At 32.5% G+C, this 19833-nt stretch overlaps 1 protein-coding gene across 1 annotated transcript; it reads right to left on the reverse strand.

Moving 5' to 3' along the window:
* Window positions 1-317: 317 nt before the first annotated feature.
* LOC148279855 (uncharacterized) lies at window positions 318-3221 on the reverse strand. The gene is made up of 3 exons (XM_088229310.1): window positions 3190-3221; window positions 1039-1719; window positions 318-472 (listed from the first exon to the last, which is right to left on the reverse strand). The coding sequence occupies exons 1-2, from the start codon at window positions 3193-3195 to the stop codon at window positions 1042-1044; spliced, it is 684 nt and encodes a 227-aa protein (XP_088085436.1). The 5' UTR covers window positions 3196-3221; the 3' UTR covers window positions 318-472; window positions 1039-1041.
* Window positions 3222-19833: the final 16612 nt, after the last annotated feature.

Consider the following 19833-nt stretch of genomic DNA (forward strand, 5'->3'; position numbering starts at 1 on the left):
CACAAGTCTTTTTTTAAAAAACGTATTTCTCATTCTTTTTTTGTGTGCCCTAAGTCAAGGATACAAATTTGATATCTCTGATAAAAATAATATGACTGTGAACTGTCGTTGTTCCCAAAGAATCATATTATGTGTGCATTGCTTTTTTTATCCCCAAACCCGTACCTATCGTAAACATTACATATCAAATTTGAACATTTAAACACTTGAGAATATGGCTTACGAAGGGCGGGTATTGGAAATCAGTATACGTCATAATTATTACCATTGATTCAGATTTAAAAAATATATCAGGGGTATGAACTAAAATACAAAAATGTATCAAGGATAGAAATCATTCACTTTATTATAAAATGTGATATATACAGCAGGTTTTGTTTTGAAGGTATTTGGATTTTTGGATTTGTGATATTTTTTAGGTTGAACAGCCAAGTCTGGTGCAGATGATGAGAGTTGATGTCATATCGTCAAACTATAACAAAAATAATGCCACCATAAAATATATATTACAATAAAGTTGTTTTGTTTTTGCAAAAAAACACTAAATGAAATCAAATTTTAATGTGACGTAATCTAAATATGAATGATTGACTTATTGCAGCTTCAAGCCAGCAATTATCCAATAGGAATACACGATGGTGTTGTGTAACGCTAGCGAAATCGGTACCCGTATTGACGGAAACATAAGTAGATCTTTAGACACGTCTAATGGCACACAATGGCGGGCATTTCGCGTATATCCTGTTACATTAGAATTACTAGTTCTTAACAATCAATGTTATTTCTGAGGAGATTATTAAATTAATCGTTTACTGCGATGTTTTAAAATAATGATAATATTCGAACAATCAAAAGCGCATAAGGCAATCGCGTTTTATATAGTATACGCATTTATTTTTGTGATCTCACGGGGAATCAAACCCGGAAAATTCACGAGACAAGTGTCTTCGTCAGTGTATCACCGGGGCTGCAAACAATGATACCTATTTTGAAAATGTTATGTTTTTTAGGAGTTAGCATAATGAGATGTGATCTTACCTCTTACCACCCTCCCTTTTGCCATCCACCTCCGCTCTTGCCACCTCCGAATCCGCCTCCGTATCCACCTCCGAGTCCGCCTCCGCCTCCGCCGCTGTATCCTCCGATGCCTCCGAATCCGCCACCGCCGTGTCCGCCGCTCAGTCCTCCGAACCCGCCTCCATGTCCGCCACCGCTGTATCCTCCGAGTCCGCCGCCTCCGATTCCTCCGAATCCGCCGCCTCCGTGTCCTCCGAATCCACCGCCACCGCCACCGCTCTTGTATCCGCCTCCGAATCCTCCGATGCTGCCGCCTCCGAATCCGCCGCCGCCGCCGCTCTTGTAACCGCCGCCGAATCCGCCATGACCGCCGCCGCCGAATCCGCCCAGACTGCCGCCGCTGTATCCGCCGCCGCTGTATCCGCCGCCGCCGCCGCTCTTGTATCCACCTCCGAATCCGCCTCCGCCGAGGCCGCCCCCGTGGCTACCGCCGAAGCCTCCTAGGCTTCTGCCGCCTCCGTAGCTTCCACCTCCGAATCCGCCGCCGCCGCCGCTCTTGTAGCCACCGCCGAATCCGCTGCCTCCGAAGCCGCCGCCTCCGAATCCGCCGCCGCCGTATCCGCCACCGCCGCCGCCGCCGCTGGACCACCCGTGTCCTCCGGCATTAACGGCCGCTGCCAGCGCCAATAAGCAAACAAATACCTAGAAAAAATCCTTACTATAAAACTACAATAATCTACAAGGATAGTATTCTCTTTTATATCACTTTTATTGTTATTTATTTTTAAAAAACAACAGCCATTACAAAAAAAAACAATATTTACAAATAAGCCAAAATTATATCTACATAATATTATGTTGCGTTACGCCGTGTCTGCCTTGCGATGTATTAGTTTCATTTAGCTACCACGCATAAGTCTCGGGTTCGATTCCGTACAGTCGATATAATATTTGTTTTCGCTGTAATATTGCTTGATATTGTAATATTGCACCTTAAATGTGAGACTAATTATTTTGTCTTCGTGTAATGAAAGATCGAAATACCCATACTGTAATTTGTTTATAAATGCGGTACCCCGTACACCATTAAGTGCGGACAGGAGCAAATAAGGGAATATTGATTACTATTTACATTTATAGTAAAATGTACCCATACCTCCGAACTTCGGTCAAATTATGAAATGTTACAAAAGGTTGTTCTATGGAGTCATGAAACGATGAAATCACTAAGAGCTCGCATTAAAAAATCCATTACTCGATTCTAAGTAGCGTGAACACTAAGTGACCAAAAGTGAAGGTTTGTTAACTAAGAAAAGGTCAGTAAACGATAATTTGATAACACGAGATGGGAGATATTATACTGTAAGTGCATCACGATATTATTTTTTTATAATTATCCATATAACAATTATAACTCTGTGCGGAAATAATCAATAACATAAAGTACTCGTATTATTTTACTCATTGTTCTTATAATTTCATACCGATTTACCTTACTATTTATTTTAATGTAAGAGTTATACACGAACGTAATATTATTTCAAGCTTTAAAATATTAATATAAATAACTGATCTTATTTTAAAAAAAATGTTCTTATAATGTTCAATTGTCGCCACCCTCGAGGAAAAATTCGCCAACTACAAAACTTAAATTAAGAAATGGAAACATTTGAAGTTACTTTTATTACTGTTTAATTTATTTGTATTATTTTATAGCGTAGGTCCTTTTAATAAATAAAATAGTAATAATGTTTGTACTTTATACATGAACTTCAAATGCCTCTTTTTCAAAAATGATGTTTTATCATTAGTGAATTTTTATTTGAAGCTGGCGTACAGTATTTATGAAAATTCACTTTCATTCAATTCACAAAAATGATTACTCAATTAAAATACCCGGAATTCAGGCAAATTTCAAACACTTATTCACGAACTTTGTTTAATCGTTAAATAAAAAAAAATATAAGGAAGTAATGCGTTGATTCTCTACCCTATATTTTTTGTTTAATTCAATTCAAAACAAACTAACTGGAAGGATTTAAAAATTTAATTAAATCTTTAGTTTTTGGACACTTTTGAAAATATGATTATCACTGCACTCAACTACGATATTGTTGGAGAGGTGAATCTAGTTTAAAGCAAAATATATCAAATTGATAAGATTTGATTTACCTTCATGTTCGTAGTTAAAATCCTAAACTGCGAATGATGCCGTACTGAAAAATGTTTGGTACTTTTATACTATGGCGAGTTGGGATTTGGCGGGAGAATCGGAGGTCGCACCATCTCTGCGTATTGTATGGAGAAGCCTCTCTAAATTTAAAATTACATCAAAAAAGTAATGCTTTAGTTTTGGCCATCGCCATCGCGTCTAGATCGTTCTAATAGCAAGGAAATGCAAGAGGGTGCCATTATTATATTTTCTATAGTTGCGCATGAATATAAATTGCTTAGTTATTATGTTTTAAATCAAACATGATATTTAATGTTTTCATTTGCCTTATATTTGGTCTGCGTCTAGGCGAATGAAGAATACAGTTCTGGATGTAAAAAAGAACCAGAATTCCGGACGAGCGCTTTTGACTGTTAGCTGCTCAGGCAAAAATACTGGAAAACGAAAAAGAGTGAAGAGAAGTCCACCTCGTAGTGTAGCGGTTGCCTATCATGCTTGTGGTTCCGGGTTCGATTCCTGGGAAAGTCGATATGAAATATTATTTTGAAAGGCGGAAATATTATTTTGAACGCTGCAATATTTCACTGTCCCTGAACTGGCACTTGCAGCGTAAAACTGATCACCTTACCTTTACATTTTAAAATTAAATTACGAGCAAGTTCAAACTCTTTTTTATTTTGATTCCTTGGCAAAACGCTGCGTTTTGACATGAAAATTATTTACAAAATATTCAACTTTAAAGTAGATACTAACCTCCTCAATAAAATACAAATAAATGCGGGATTGAGAATACTCAGACTTCAGGACATATTTAAACTGCCTTTATTTTCAAGCAATGGAACATACCACACACCTTTGGCCCACATGTGTCGGGAATATAACATATACGGCCGAAATAACAAAATTGACATATTTCATGATACTCTCCCAATTTTTATAAATAATCTCTTAGGAATAAATCTTAACAAGCTCACATGTACAACTTATATTGTATTTTATTGTATATTATTTAAGTTTTTTTTTAAATATCTACAAATTGTGTGATTTCAAGTGTGTATCTTGTTAAATTACCTTATTAAAAAAAGACAAATGATCAAGATACGTTACATTTGGTGTACCAATGCTGTGCCCTATGCACCAATGGATGCGAATAGGGAAACGATGACGATATATTATCAATGGAAAATAATAAGCAAATAAGAGTCTGGTAATGGTTCCAAAGTAGTATCGCGGATTACAGATCAGATGTCCTAAGTTCGAACCCCGCTCTACCATAACTTGATAATATTTATTTAAGGACTTATTTTATATCAAGTCAAGTTTTATTTTGTCAACCGAGCACCTAGCAGCCTTTTAAATGATTATTTCTTCACTGGAATAACAATATGAATGAATAAGATAAGTAATTGATTCTCCTCCACAAATTTACATAATACGTACTCAAAAAGCTTAAAATTGAACATGAAAATTCTGAGACATTGCAGATTTCATTAATAACAATTATAGTGCATTTTATGTTAACTTAATGTTACATAATAACGTTATTTAATTTCAGGAACCTGTTAGTGATGACGATAAGACCGGACACTAACAATAGTGTGAGAACGAATATTTAGAACATTATTATCATAAGAACTTTCACTAGATAAAACATTTTTGTTGTTATCTGAAACACTTAAATTAAGGGTTATCGAAGATTCAAAATGAAGCTTATCTGAAACTGAAATTGAAAGCTAAGAAGCGCTAATATAACAGATTTGTTACCAAGTAAAAGCAAGAGAAATATATTATATTTGATAAATGTGTAGGCAGGTTTTAAATTTTACTTTTTTTTTTTATTAAAAATTTTATTTTCAATTTTAACATGCATTTTAACATACTGTTAATAATAATATTGTTAACATCTTTTGTAAAGGTTGCCTGAGTCTTTTGTTTAGTTTTGTCTGGTAGTGTATTGTATAATTTCAGTCCATGGTTTATTAGTCTCGATTGTCCTTTTCTTGTTTTAAAAGGTTGTATATGATATTTTTCTGATATTCTCGTAGTCTGTTCATGTTTACTACAGTTTTTTTCAGGTTTTAATTCTTCATCTACAATTACGTCAGTGGCTAATTTACGAATAAATTTTAAGGATTGTAGTTTAAAGAGTTCAGTTACATTTAATTGTTTAGTTTGTTTTAAAAGTTCTTTAGTTGCTGTTAGATAGGGTAAGTCATATGCTAACTTTAATGTTTTATTTTGCTGTCTTTGTAGTCTGTTTATGTCATTTTGATTTCCTGTTCCCCATAGTAGTTGCATATAACATATTTGAGTTTTTACATAGGCTTCATACATGAATTTTTTTTTTCCTTTTTTGGAACAAAGTAAAGGAAATATTTTTGTACAAAAATCTGAATTTGATTAGTCGCGGATTCCAGTTCCGGAGTTCCGAGGTTCAAACCTCGCTCTATAGCAACGTGTTTCGGTAAATCTCAAGAGTAAAAAAATTATTTTTTTAAATGCAAAAACATGTTATGTAAAGTGCTATTGATAAATGATAGTAACATGTAAGTTGCAAGAATTAAAATGTCTACTTTTAATTTTCACCTTTCTTTTGCCGAAAAAGATGATCCGGCAACTGCAGTGCCAAAAGTATTATTTTTTAAACATTGTAATCTCTAGAAATTAGCATGTTTTTCATGTTTTAACCTCAAAACTAAAAAAAACAATATTCCGTGGTTTTTAAAATATAAATAAAATAAAATAGTACTAAGGAAGAGTCTTCCTGCTAATCAAACTTTGCCAATCCATTTGATTTTCTTCCCAAAAATCACACAAACAAATTCCAGGATGATAACAAAAATTCTGTACAATCACGCTTTTTCTAACAAGCAAACAAATTGTTTTAATTTTTGTGTTGGTTAATCTTTTAATTTTTTTTATAGAATATATCAAGATAAATGTTTTGCCTTTTTGCGTTGTCTTAAAAAATATTTCTTGAAAAGCATTATTTTCCACAAAATTCTGGTCAGGGCCGCAGAAAAAATGACATTCAAATCTTAAATTCATATAATGCGTAAACTTGAATAGGATTATGAAGTTCAGATATTGAATAGTGTTCTGTCAAATGCTTCAAACGTTTCCCGCATTTGTCTACAGTCTATACATATTATGTCTATGACAAATTACCGAAATACATGTTACATTATGCAGAAAACCAAGTCGCCATCGCATCGTAGTCATGTTTAGTCACTATTTTAGATCTAGAAAACTAAACCACAACAGTACAAGGGGTTATGTTGTAATAATGTTACGTGATCTGACTTTGATGGAAATTAATGCATTTTTTTAAACTCACTAGCGTGCTAATGTAATGAAAATGGCATATCATTTTAGGCGCTATTGATAACTTCAATTCCTATAATATTTTGAGAAGGTTTCGTTACAAAAAAGTTGACACCCATTTTCGACTTCCGGGATTTTTGGTCTCTTTTTCACTTGACTAAATTTTTTTCCCGTAAAAATATGTAGTTATTGACCATTTTGCTGTTTTTAAGTCATCGCACAAGTACACTAAATAACAAATACTGCGCTTCTGCCAAATGCTTTTTTAAATTTAAAACTACTATTTATTTATCCCATAAAAATACAGCATTAATATCAAGTTATTTTGACTGTCTAACAACTAGGGTAAGTATTTCTAAAACAGTCAAAAATATATTATTTTACTAGCCTGAACACAATAATTTTTATGTAATTTATTTGTTTATTTTTATTTGGGAAAAAAAACAGTAGTTTTTACATATATTGTATACAGAAAATAAGAATACATATAAACGAAAATTGTGAAAACATTCAATAAAATTTTTCCATAGTGGTGTAAGCTATTGATTAAGTACATTATCGGTATCAAAATAAAAGCAATATACAATTGTTAGGCATTTAGAAGTTGCAAATAAAATAAATACACATATACAGTTATAAAAATAAAGTAAATAGAAATAAGATTAATTTAAATTAAAATAATAAGAAAAGAAAAAAGTTATATAAAAATAATTTAAAAGGTACAAAATTATAATAGTGAACATACGAGTACATACATAACTACTGACATCGTAAACTAAACGCACCTAACTAATGTACCTATATTATATAAATAAGAAAAATTAAAACAATATTTTTAGAAAAAAAGTCGTTACATTCACTTCAGACTTCAAACAAAAAGATATGTTGGCCATCTATGAGCTAATATCAACCCAGGACCATAGTCAAACGGCGTTGTCAGGGTAAGCCAAAAAAATCAGGGGATGCAGAAATTTTCCGCATATGATCATGATCATTTTTCGTTAATTTTATTCGTACTTAGGCATTACACTGAAACCACGTTTTCACAGTAGCTTTTTATTTACAAAATTCGTCACTGACGGAAGTACGGCCACGGCGAAATTCTGCAAATCGGTTGTAAACCGTATTTTCTGCCATTTTATTTAAGCGATTCTAAGCATTGGTGTTGAGTGTTGAGTTAGGCCTTTTCCAAAATCGCCGAAAAACATCCAACGAAAAAACCTTCACGTAAAATGATTTATTTTCGCAAAATTGCTGTTTCAAATGCTCTCACTATGAACAAACTACTCGGTCCATTTTTTACCTGTTACTGTTACTGTTTTAACAATTAAAAACTTAAAAGGCACCCTATGTATAACGTGGACGCCGTCGATGATCATAGTTAAATTATGACAAATTATTAATTTCGTCTGGAATTTGAACCAAATATTCTTAAAATAATAATACGTATATTTTGCTCAGAAGCAAGTTTTGACTAGCGGCCAGGGCGGGCGAAGCCTGCCCCGGCGTATCTACTGCTGGCTGCGGCCCCGCATCGACCTCTCAGACTCTTCGAAACCAATTTTATTTTATTGTAACATTACTACGAGCTATTTTTGTTACACTTGCAATTAAAGTTATCATCATTTGTTAATGCTAATCATATTTCATTACGAATTTGCAATGTTACTGCTAATTATTCCTAAACTTACATGACGCATAAAGCACTGCGAATGAATAGTAATTCTGATATCGTAAATTTTAACTGTTTTGATGTACCTTCTTTGAGACTTGTCTTCTCTAAGAAGTGCTTGGAATACTTAAATACCAGTAGTTCCGTACTTTATTGTTATAGAAAATCAGTTTTTATTACAGCAAAATCTGTTGCGGTCAATTTTATTTTGTTTATTTATTTATTTTGGAAACCAATAGAGTCATGGTAATAATCAACACATAAAGAATAACAACAAATAACAAGACCAATTATGGGTTTCATATAGGAACAAAAATATTATAAAAAACAAAATGTACAGTTCGCTAGGGGTGGAAGGAAGTGGGATGGGAAAAAAGGGAAGGGAGAGAAGAAGAAGAAATAGTTAGTAAATATAAAACAATGAAAAAAGAAATAAAAATGTATATGTAGGTAAATGTACACATACAGCATACATAGATATACATACACACACACATCCATATATATATATATATATATACATACATACATATACAAACACACACATACATACATACATATACACACATAAACATGCATATATATATATATATATATATATACACATACATACACACATGAACATATATGCATACACAAATGGACATACTTTCGCGTACATATATATAATTAATAATAAAACAATGAACAGTAATAAGTAAAACGATAATAAAAATAGTAACAGAAAATTTTGCTCTTATGACGTCTCTATCGCAATTTTGATATATTTTTTTATACAGTTTTTTTTTCGTTAAATTTTTTTAACGTAATAATATACTCATTTTATTTTATATATTTTGGTTGATTCATATCAATATTTCTCAATTTTTTACTACTTTCATATTTGCCTAAGTTCAAAGTTATCACGAGTATTTTTGTACAGATGATTCAAATACCAACTTTAAAAAAAATCAGAATAAAGTTTTAATTAATCATTGTAGCATTTTATAAAGAAAAAGTTCCGAATTGATTTGTTTTATTTTTATTATTATATTTATTAAGTTCTATGATCAATCGAATTATTTAAAATACAACACAATATACTTGTTTACTTATTCTAACATTATTTAATGCACGCATTGTTCTAATTTATAATATGCATACTGTTATTTTGCACGTTCACTTATATTAATATACACATTTTCACTACTACTACTAGGCAGAGAGAAACCGCCACACACGTCTATCCTGGCATACATTCCTAGCTTCTTCCACATTCATACATCTGGTCATACATGCCCTTCGGTTCTGTCTTCTTTTGCCATGACCAGACATAAGATTTTGGTTTATCTGATCATGCCACGTCTTCCTTGGTCGTCCTCGTCTCACGTTAACGTTCATTTTTGCCATATATATTTGTTTTACCATTCTTTTTCGTCGTCCATTCGTTCTACATGACCAAACCATCTCAGAGACCCTTTCTTAATCTTATCAATTATACTTGACTCAGATTTACACTCTCGCCTGATTTCATCATTCGTAACCCTGTCATACATTGATTTTCCACACATTCGTCGAAGAGATCGCATTCCAACCGCGTTCACTCGGCTTTCATCCTCCCTCTGCTAGCTTCATGTTTCACTTACACACATAAGTGTTGGGACCAAAACTCCGTTGTGCACTGCCAATTTAGCTTTGGTTGACATATTTTTATTTGCAATTACTGTGCTTAGTGCGCCGTTCATTTCGTTACCCGCATTCACTCTCCTTTCAACATCTTTTTCTACCCTTCCATCTCTTGAAAACATGCTTCCCAGATACAAAAATTCTTCTTCTTGTTCAAGACATTCGTTGTTTCCTTTTATTATGCAGTCAGTAACCTCACTTCCCCTTTCAAATACCATCACTTTTGACTTACTTCCATTCATCGCCAATTCGCTCTCCAGGCATACATCATTCATTCTAGAGACTATTTTTGCAAATTCTCGTTGCTGCTTGCTAACAGAACTGCATCATCAGCATACATCAAGCAGGTTTTCACTTATTATTTTATATCAAACCAAAATAATTTAGACGGTTTTTCATATTTCACAAAATGTTTAAAAGGTGGTTTAATTTTTTACAGAACTAACATTTACTATAGTATACTGGAATCCTTTTCACTGTGATTTGGAAAAAAAAACTCGTTCAGAAACAGGAAACGCAAAGTAATTTAATAGATTAAAGAGCAAAATTACATTACCACTGATAATTATTACAATAATCAATCATTGTATTTTTTAAAATTCCTTTTTAAGAATGTTTTTACTAAGTATTCAACGTTTTTTTACCATATTAACTTGGTGCAAATTGAATCACTCTACTTAATGCCCACAGTAATTATTTTATTTCATTGTATAAAACTTAAATGATTTTTTTTTAATTGACACTTTTTACGTAGATACATGGACGTAAAACACTTCTTAATTTTTTATATGATATTGAAATTCGTTGTACATTTTATAAGATCTTTTTTTTTAATGATGTTAATAATGAGTTACACAATTACACAACACACAATTTACACAAAAACAAGAGAAAGAAATGTGTATTTTACTGAATTAAAAGATTTATTTTATTTTGTATTAAATTTTTTACTTCACGATGATTTATGTAATGCGTTTTCGTGAAAAAATTCGAAGCTTTTTTTAACACATATCTTGTGAGATTTTAGTTTTACGAATGTAAACTTTAACGATTTTTTTTTAAAATAGGGTATAAAATTCAATTTACTATTCAACGCCTAGCCTCGCCTTTTTTAAAATTAGATAAGACGATGAAATAGGAAAGCGTTTTTATTTATTTATTTTGTTCCTGCAAGAAAAGTTTTTTGGTTAAATTTTGTGATATTTTTATGAAGATGTCAAATAAAGATGTTAAACTTGCTTTGTTTCTTTATTGTTTTGAATACGTGCCTTAAAAAAAATCTTTTAGTCCCGAGTTAGTAACTCAGTTATAGAAATTGAGTTACAGTAACTCCTGGGAATATAATTAATGTGTATTATACTTTGTAAACACATTAAAAAAAACGGTTAGAGACTCTCCTTTAAACAGGAATATAAACCTGAGATAAAATTTACGCAAGGCATAAGGTTCTCAATATTCTGGACGTTCTAGGCTGGTATTTCAAACGCTCTCGTGGCCGTATTATCTCGTGTATTTACATACAAAATACACGAGAAAAACGGTTTTCTCGTGCCACGAGAGTGGTTCAGAATAGCACCTCTGGACGTCTGCTGCTGACTGTTCATCAGCAGTTTATGTCAGAACTATGGGGCGCAAACCTGACTTAGGAGGACACACAGAAGCTGGCAGCCGATAGAGATGCATGGAGGCTCTTCGTGGACACTATATGCTCCAACTAGGGAGCAGATATGGAATGATGATGATGATGATAATCTTCCTTAATGTTTGATATATCATTGGTTTTGCCTTTATTCTTGTACTTATTACCATATAGTCGGCCTCGTGGTGTAATGGTCAGCGCGTTTGCCATCCATGCAAAAGGTCTCGGGTTCGATTCCCGACATGGTTGATATGAAATATTTATAGAGGGTTTTTTAGTCCCTGGACTGGTACCTGAAGCGTGATACTGATCATCTTACCTTCATGTAACAAAAATGTTCAAGGAACGCTACGATTGGTGTGTCAACGCAGTGCCCTATGCACCCTTGGGTGCGGAAAGAGAATGATAATGATTGGTTACGCCACATCAACTCAATGTGCACATACCTATATACATAGCACAATTACTAGGATCAGGCGTTCAAATTTATTTGCTACCTACGGGGCCCTGGTTAAGATGTTGCATTTGCCTACAGTGGGTACCGATACTGTGCCGGCCCCAGAATAACAACTTAACTGATCGTATGTACATGTGCTTTTTATATTCTCACTGCGATCGCAAAGAACATATTTTGCGATCAATAAAATAAATCCACTGTGTTGTGTAATCATCAAGTGTACCTCCTTTCTGATCCTAAATACTGCGTCAGAAGTTCCAGACAATAAAGGTGCCAGAACCCAGAATGAGGTAGGTAATTGCAGTCATTGTATTTAGGGTTCTGTGGCAAAGCAAATAAAGGATAACGCATTCCGTGAACCAGAAATTCGAGCGTTCATCTGCTAGCGGGCTAAGTAGCGCGATCAATGATGATATTACCATATAATATATATATTTTTTCTATCATGTAATGCATGCTGTCCTTATAAATACCTACTGGGCGTATAAATAATAAATCTCAGGTACTTACGAACTTATGATATCTCATTAACTGGTTACAGTGATAACTTTGCATACCGTGTATTGTTCCTCGTTCTCTCTTTATAATTTTTTTAGACTTCTTCTACTCTTCCATATTTTTTATGCAGCCTTTTTAATAAATGATAAATCTCGTTATTAAAAATAGTTTTCCATCCCAGTTGAAACAACTGTCAATGTTACAACTGCTTAACGCTAATTATACCCAAAAAAGTATTACTAAAAAAGGTTATGGTTGAATTAATAGTGTTTATTTATTTAACACTTTATATGTGTACGTACTCGTATAAGGGCGGAGATATTGCTTTAAGGGAAATTTTCCTACCTACCCAAACCGTTCAGTTTGAGAAAATCACAAGTACATGGACATGTTCTAGGAATACAGAATTTTATACAAAATTTGAAAAAAAAATAAGTAAATATCCACACTATAATATGACGAGATGAAGAGAAATGGGTGGAAAACGGGTGGTTTTTCCAATTATTTTCGTACAACCTTTTTTTAAATATTTGAATAACATTTTAACGCAAACGGTCTATTAAGACCCATTAGGGTTAAATCAAGTACGACTTGTGAACAAATATTTGCCGTTTTCACACCGGTTGTACAAATCCACACGACATAGTAAATTTAGGGTGGATTATGTATTATACATTTAAATAATTTTTATTTTTTGGGAAAAGAAATATTTGCGTTCTTATAATTTACGCAAATATTTATTTTTGAGGGCCATTTTTAACGAGTTGTAAATAACTTTTATTTAGTGGTTACTCTCAAGTTAAATACTGCAAAAAGAAATCTAATGAAGATTTAGTCAGCTTCATGATGTACTAGTAAGTGCGTTTGCCTGATATTAAATAAATAAAAACAATCATTAAAATATTAAAATACAAAAAAAAATCAATCCACCCTATGTGATTTTATCGAGCCGTGTAGATTTTTCACGATCGTATGAAATCGGTAATTTGGACTTATTGCCTTACTTAAAATATTGCACCGAGAATTGCCTAAAACAGGCGCTAAAGTGGTATACAAATTGCCTGTTCAACGGCGCAGTAAACGAGTTTTTTGTGAATTATTTTTTTAATATATTTTATAATCTGGGGGCGATTACGATCGGACGACACAGAACTCATACCTTCACTATGATAGTTTAGTTGACGAAGAATTCTCCTGAGTGATTGACAAGATACATTATCGACCCTGTATCTTCAAGGTAAGTACATCGATAGCTATCGAGGGCACCCGTACCCTATGGTATACATATATCTACGAACTGGAAGTGACAATCCAGATTGTGTTTTAAAAATAAATTAATAGTTTTTAAAATAAAATTGTATGTGCCTAGTATAATGAATTTTTTATATATATTTATCTCATTTTGTGAATTGTGGTTATTATTCAATATATTAAAATAAAATTGATTTTTTTTTAATGTAAAACTTTTCATTTTTTCATGTAATAACCAAACAGTTTTGTCAAAACACTAAAAGTAATTAACTTTGCAGAAGGCGAGGAAAAAAAACGTTAAGTTATTTATTTAAAATCTTTAAAATATATTTTTTAACAGACAGAAAAGTTATGTTATTCATAATAAAACAAGGCGTAAATTTTAATCTTTATCTGGACAGTGAAGAATACAGTTCTCTGTGTGAAATAGAACCATAATCTTGACGAGTGTTGATAACTCGAGAGAACTCTCAAGGGTGCAATCATAAATCTTCTCGATCCCCCAGAGAGTGGTTAATTTGTGGAGATTTATTTTTTCCATGCGTTTAATTTTTGCTTTATATATGGCCACACTGATGATTTAACGTCAAAAAATATGAACACGTGAAATCGAACATGATGATTTTCATTTAGACTATTATTGTGACCTTAAGCATTACCCAAAACACTTAATTAGGTTGAATTGACCAAACCGCATTACTTTTATTCAAACCGTTTCTGAAGCAGTTTTATATACCATCTGACGTTAATCATCAGTGTGGCCATTATATGAAGCAAAGTGTTGTCGCATTAAAAAAAAAAAACTTCAAATTAATCACTATCTAGGGGGTGGAGAAGATTCAGAATACCACCACGGGTAAAAATGTAACGAGTGGAGAAAAGTCTTCCTAGTTAGTGGTTGTCACGTACGCTTACCATACTTTGATTATAAAGCTTCAATTCCGGGGAGGTTTGACATAAAATATTAGTTTATAAGATGGTTTTTATAATGTAATATTTCACTGTTCCCGAACCGGCACCTAATGTGTAAGACTGACCACGTGACTACCACATCTTTCTCTAGCAGATGAACGTAATTATGTTAAAAGCAGCCAGCCACAGAGAAGTGAAACTGAGATAATAAAATTTACACAACAGTTGGAATGTTTTTGAGTTTGAAATTGAACCATGTATTTGACCAATTTCGATCATTTTTTAAAGTCTGGCTGACCACACAACCCAAAATGTGTATTTTGCAGAAAACAGCCAGCCCTAGTAAAATTCTGATGTATGGTGTGTCATTAAATATTAAACATGTTTTTAAACATTTATATGAGGGACTTAATTGTAAAGAATTATTTGATTCACTTATAAAAGCTTTCAAAATAATTTCATTAAGTGTTAATGGAACTTTTGTGATTTTTTCAAGTCGGGCTCACTACATTACCTAAAATATGCATTTTCCAGAAAACGGACAGATCTAATATTCAATCAATCAAGTGTACAATCTACTTCCATTATCCATAAGGACAATTAGTAAGTACTAACAATATATAATTGCTATTAAGAAATGGATAGTGGGGTTGGGTTGCGCACGGATCGATGAGTGGATCGAGCTAAATAGGTAAACATTTATGTGCGGTTTATGAAATTTGGTTTACAGGTCTTACAAATTGGTTATGTTTTTTTATGATTATTTTAGTTATTATTGCTCGTTAATTAGATTATTTATTTTATTATTATGTTAACTTTGTTAAATAACTAATTTAAGGCATGTTCTACTTATTGTAAAATGTTTCTCTCAGCACGGGACACCCCACCCCAGTGAGGGAACATTATTCTGTATAGAAAAAATAATACAAATATTGTAAAAGTATAAATAAATAAATAAAAACCTCATTCAAACTTAGAATGTATGAGGTGACATTCTGTATTAAAATATGTTTTTTTTCCTACACGTATTTTTAAATTAGTAAGTTTATTAAATTTAAATACTTATTATTAATATTTAAAGCATTAACTTTGTAGTCAAACATTTTACTTAATGTTATTAAATATTTCTATATAACCACTTACCGACTTTTCTATGTCTACCGGTTTAGAGACGTACCCGTCTCTTGGTCAGGACACCAATTAAACCAACATGCAAACCAACATGCAAAACCCACTATACACCTTCACCATAGTTGTTCCACATACATATAAAACCAACACGACATGCATTTTAATAAGCACATGCACTGATTTGGACAAACATGCACTGATTAAATTATGAAAATATTATGTTGTTTGAGAATTAATGAAAAAAGTTGAGGGGATGGAGGGAGGGGTTAGCTTGTGTGTTAAAGAACATATGAGGTGTCTTCACAATAATAATTTCTCTGAATTCGCAAATCACCTTATCAATTTAAATCAGGACTTTAATAAAAATACAGGAGTTAAAATCTTACATACAAATAATAAAGGGTTAAAAGTAAATAATATGGAAATATTTCACATTAGGAAAGCTTTAAAAAATAATGTTCCTTTGATCAAGATTCAAACAAACTTCTAATATAGTCCTTTATACGATGTTCCACTGTAATGGTCACCATATTGAACCTATTAAGCTTACCTCCTCCCTGCATTCCCTCTACTTTTTTCATTAATTCTCAAACAACAGAATATTTTCATAACTTAATCAACGCATGTTTGTCCTAATCAGTGCATATGCTTATTAAAAGGCATGTTGTATTAGTTTTATATTTTTGTGCAACAACTATGGTGAAGGTGTATAGTGGGTTTTGCATGTTGGTTTAATTAGTGTTCTGACAAAGAGTCGGGTACGTCTTGAAACCGGTAGACATATAAAAGTCGGTAAGAGGTTATATACAAATATTTAATAATATTTATTAAAATACTTATATATTTGTCCACTTTAATTCACTTAAGAGAACTACATTTCTAGAGGTATTGATCTTCCTATCACCATCTATACCGTAAAAAAATTCTAGTGCTGTAGGTGTTTTCTGGAAATTGAGTAATGTCGTTTTTGTGATCAAAATAATTTTCAGAAGGTGATTATTACATTTTTTGTGTGAAAGCAGCCTGGCTGTTTTTAGCAGAGCTTCGCATTGACTTTTCTGTACCCGATAACACCAATATCTTAAATTTCCGAATTTGTGGACAGGCTGCTTTCTGCATAACTACGTTCAGATGATCCATCGGGTACGGATAATGGTTTCATGATGATGCCGCATTATCAATTAAGTATTAAGGATTATTTAATAAGTTAGCATTCATTTGGATAAAATAGTGGATTAACCTTATTATATACCTGGCATTAAACATAGTGCATTTTATGTAAAATCCGTGAGAAAATTTCATAAATTATGATGAATCGAAAAGTCTTCCGGTACCTAGATCGTTATTATTGTTGATGTAAAAAAATAATTAATTAATTACCCATGTAGTTGCTGTAAAATAACACCATTATGATAATAACTGGTATTAAATAATAAATTATTCATAATGAATTAAGTAATTTATAATAATTATCTTAATATTATTTACATTTATATTAGTCGTTCAAATTAAAATTTGACCACGTCAAATGCAAATTGTGTAAAATTGTATTATAACAGCGTATTCAGTTAATACTTATTTAGATCGTCAAGTACAAAAATTAAGTACTTTGGTGGACTTATTGCTTTTAGCAATATCTTCCAGTCAACCAAAAAACAGATCGGTCAAAAATGAGTTGGTAAAAATTTGTATTAAAAAACGAAAATATATATCAAACGAAACAAACATAAAAAAACCTAATTAATTCCAAGGAACAGTTTTTTGTTTAATGGGGAGATAAGACTTGCACATATCAATATGTTATACATACTAAAGGATGAGGAATATGCCGACCGGCAATCCTTAAATATTTCAAAATCTTCCCGAAATTAATAACTGAATAGAATATTTCAATAACATTTATAGCACGCGCTTTTATTTCAATACATTTTTTCGCATATTGCTTTCCTACTTGTACAACATAGTTACGTATTTACATCTCCTCTAACATGTGCAGTAGGTTTGCAGACTCTCGCATTCCAACGCGATGCCCTTCCGACATCCCTCAGCCACCCACGATTACCACATGCCCCTCAAGACCCCTAAATTTGTCATTCCCCTTAATTTTGTCCTTTATAAGGCGGATTTCTAGCTCTAGAAGGCAGAGTAATCCGGGTCGTCGTCTAACCTTTCTGCTTACCTATCTTCTTGGTACTTTTTGGTAATGACATCTACTCAGGGCTCTCCTAGCTAACCAGCTTGTATTCCTTATCTGGAACTCTTTGGTAGTAGGTTACGCCTTGCCTCTCACCCAGTACGGTCATATTATACTATCAACTCTTGCTAACCTAGTCGTTTGCCTCATTTGGCACAACTGGGTTTCTTGGTTAGACATATAATTTGATTACTCCAGATCATAGTAGTTGATCCCGGGTACCTACTCAGAGAAGTTCGAATGCTGGCTGTTAGGCCCTTTCGGTAACTTCTGAATACGGTGCGAGACATCATATTACTAAGAAGAGATCGTTCGGCCGTCTAAACACCATGGGCTTTACTTATTAGATGTCCTTATATCTGATTTACATTAAGAAATAACTATACCCGATTTAACTATTTATAACCGATATAAAAAAAGTTTACTTATAAAGATATTTATTACCTAGAATAACAATTCACAGGTTATTTCATGATTATTTTTTTTAAACAGTCAACACTGATATGTGCGCGTGCGCAGTAACTTTTATAACAACAAACAAAAACAAATGTCAAAGTCGAATCGAGACTACTGTCAGTGTAATGGAAAACATGAAAACCATTAGAAAAAGAAATCAAAATTGGGAAGAAGAGGAGAAGGTAAAAACGAGTTCTTTAGTTTGTTCGTGTTTCTTTTTTTATCACAATTAATTAAAACATATACAAACATATAACATTTCAGATATTACAAGATACAAATTATTAAAGATCACTTGAATCGCATTGAGAAGGTCGAAGGACTTCGAAATTGTGTAAAATTGAAAAAAATCTGTTAATGTATCCATTTTGATTACCAAAAAATATGAATTTTGACAAATCGCGTGCTTATTCCAGCGTTATACCACATAATGTGCAGGTATAAGTTTCTATGGTCGCTATCCCAGATTGAAACTGAGTTTAACTCTATGCGAAATTTATGAGTAATACTTTTAGCTATACGATTTATAAGTAAGGCCCCATGTGATCCTTCGCCCGGGCCATCCGGAATCATAAATCAACGCCGTGTTTTGAACAATAACTCGACCGCCTCTCAATCTGTAAAATTGGTGCTTATCAACCCGTGTAACTAACGATATTGTATTTACTCAATTTTCTAGTGCTTGTACTTTATGTAATGTATGAACTAAAGCAAAAAATATATTTGAAAGTTAGCCAGACGTGTTATACAGTTCTTTTACTAAAAATGTTTAATAATTTGAAATATCATCCGATCCGATTTTAATTTCTACAACCTACCCCTGTTTATTTTTTTGAGAATTTGTCGCCTCACGTAAACAATTAAAAATACGATAACAGATTGATGATGTATTTAGGTGAATACTTGTTATTTGGTAAGATTTAACATATTTAGTGTTGGTTTATTTTTAAGCATTGACAAAGGAACAGTCATGTTCTAAAACCGGTTGGCATATTATATTTGTTTTAGCGATTTTACATGAATAAAATACGTAGTTATAATATAATTTAACATGGAAAATCACAAATTTAGTGCTTAAAACAATTTAAAACATATTTTATTATTATCATAACATGGTATAAGGTAGGTCTAAAATACATTATATTGTATTTGTACATATTTTTACTATCAAATCCATTAAAAATACAATGTAGGTATATTAGGGCTGCAAAAATATGTAAATAATTATATTTTTAATAACTATCGTACAAATACTTGACCAATCAAATGGATTAAGATATTCGTTTTAAGACGAGGAGTTAGTTTTACAAATCACAAGCAGGTTTGTTAATTTTTGTTTTATTAATAATAGTAAATTTATTTATTACTATTATTATTAGTCAGCCCCGTAGTGTAATGGTCAGAGCGTTTGCCTGCCACGCGAAGGGTTGTGGGTTCAATTCCT

Source organism: Micrasema longulum, unplaced genomic scaffold, assembly GCF_059751315.1.
Source record: "Micrasema longulum isolate JH-2025_06_02 unplaced genomic scaffold, ASM5975131v1 h1tg000662l, whole genome shotgun sequence".
Classification (NCBI taxonomy): Eukaryota; Metazoa; Arthropoda; class Insecta; order Trichoptera; family Brachycentridae; genus Micrasema; species Micrasema longulum.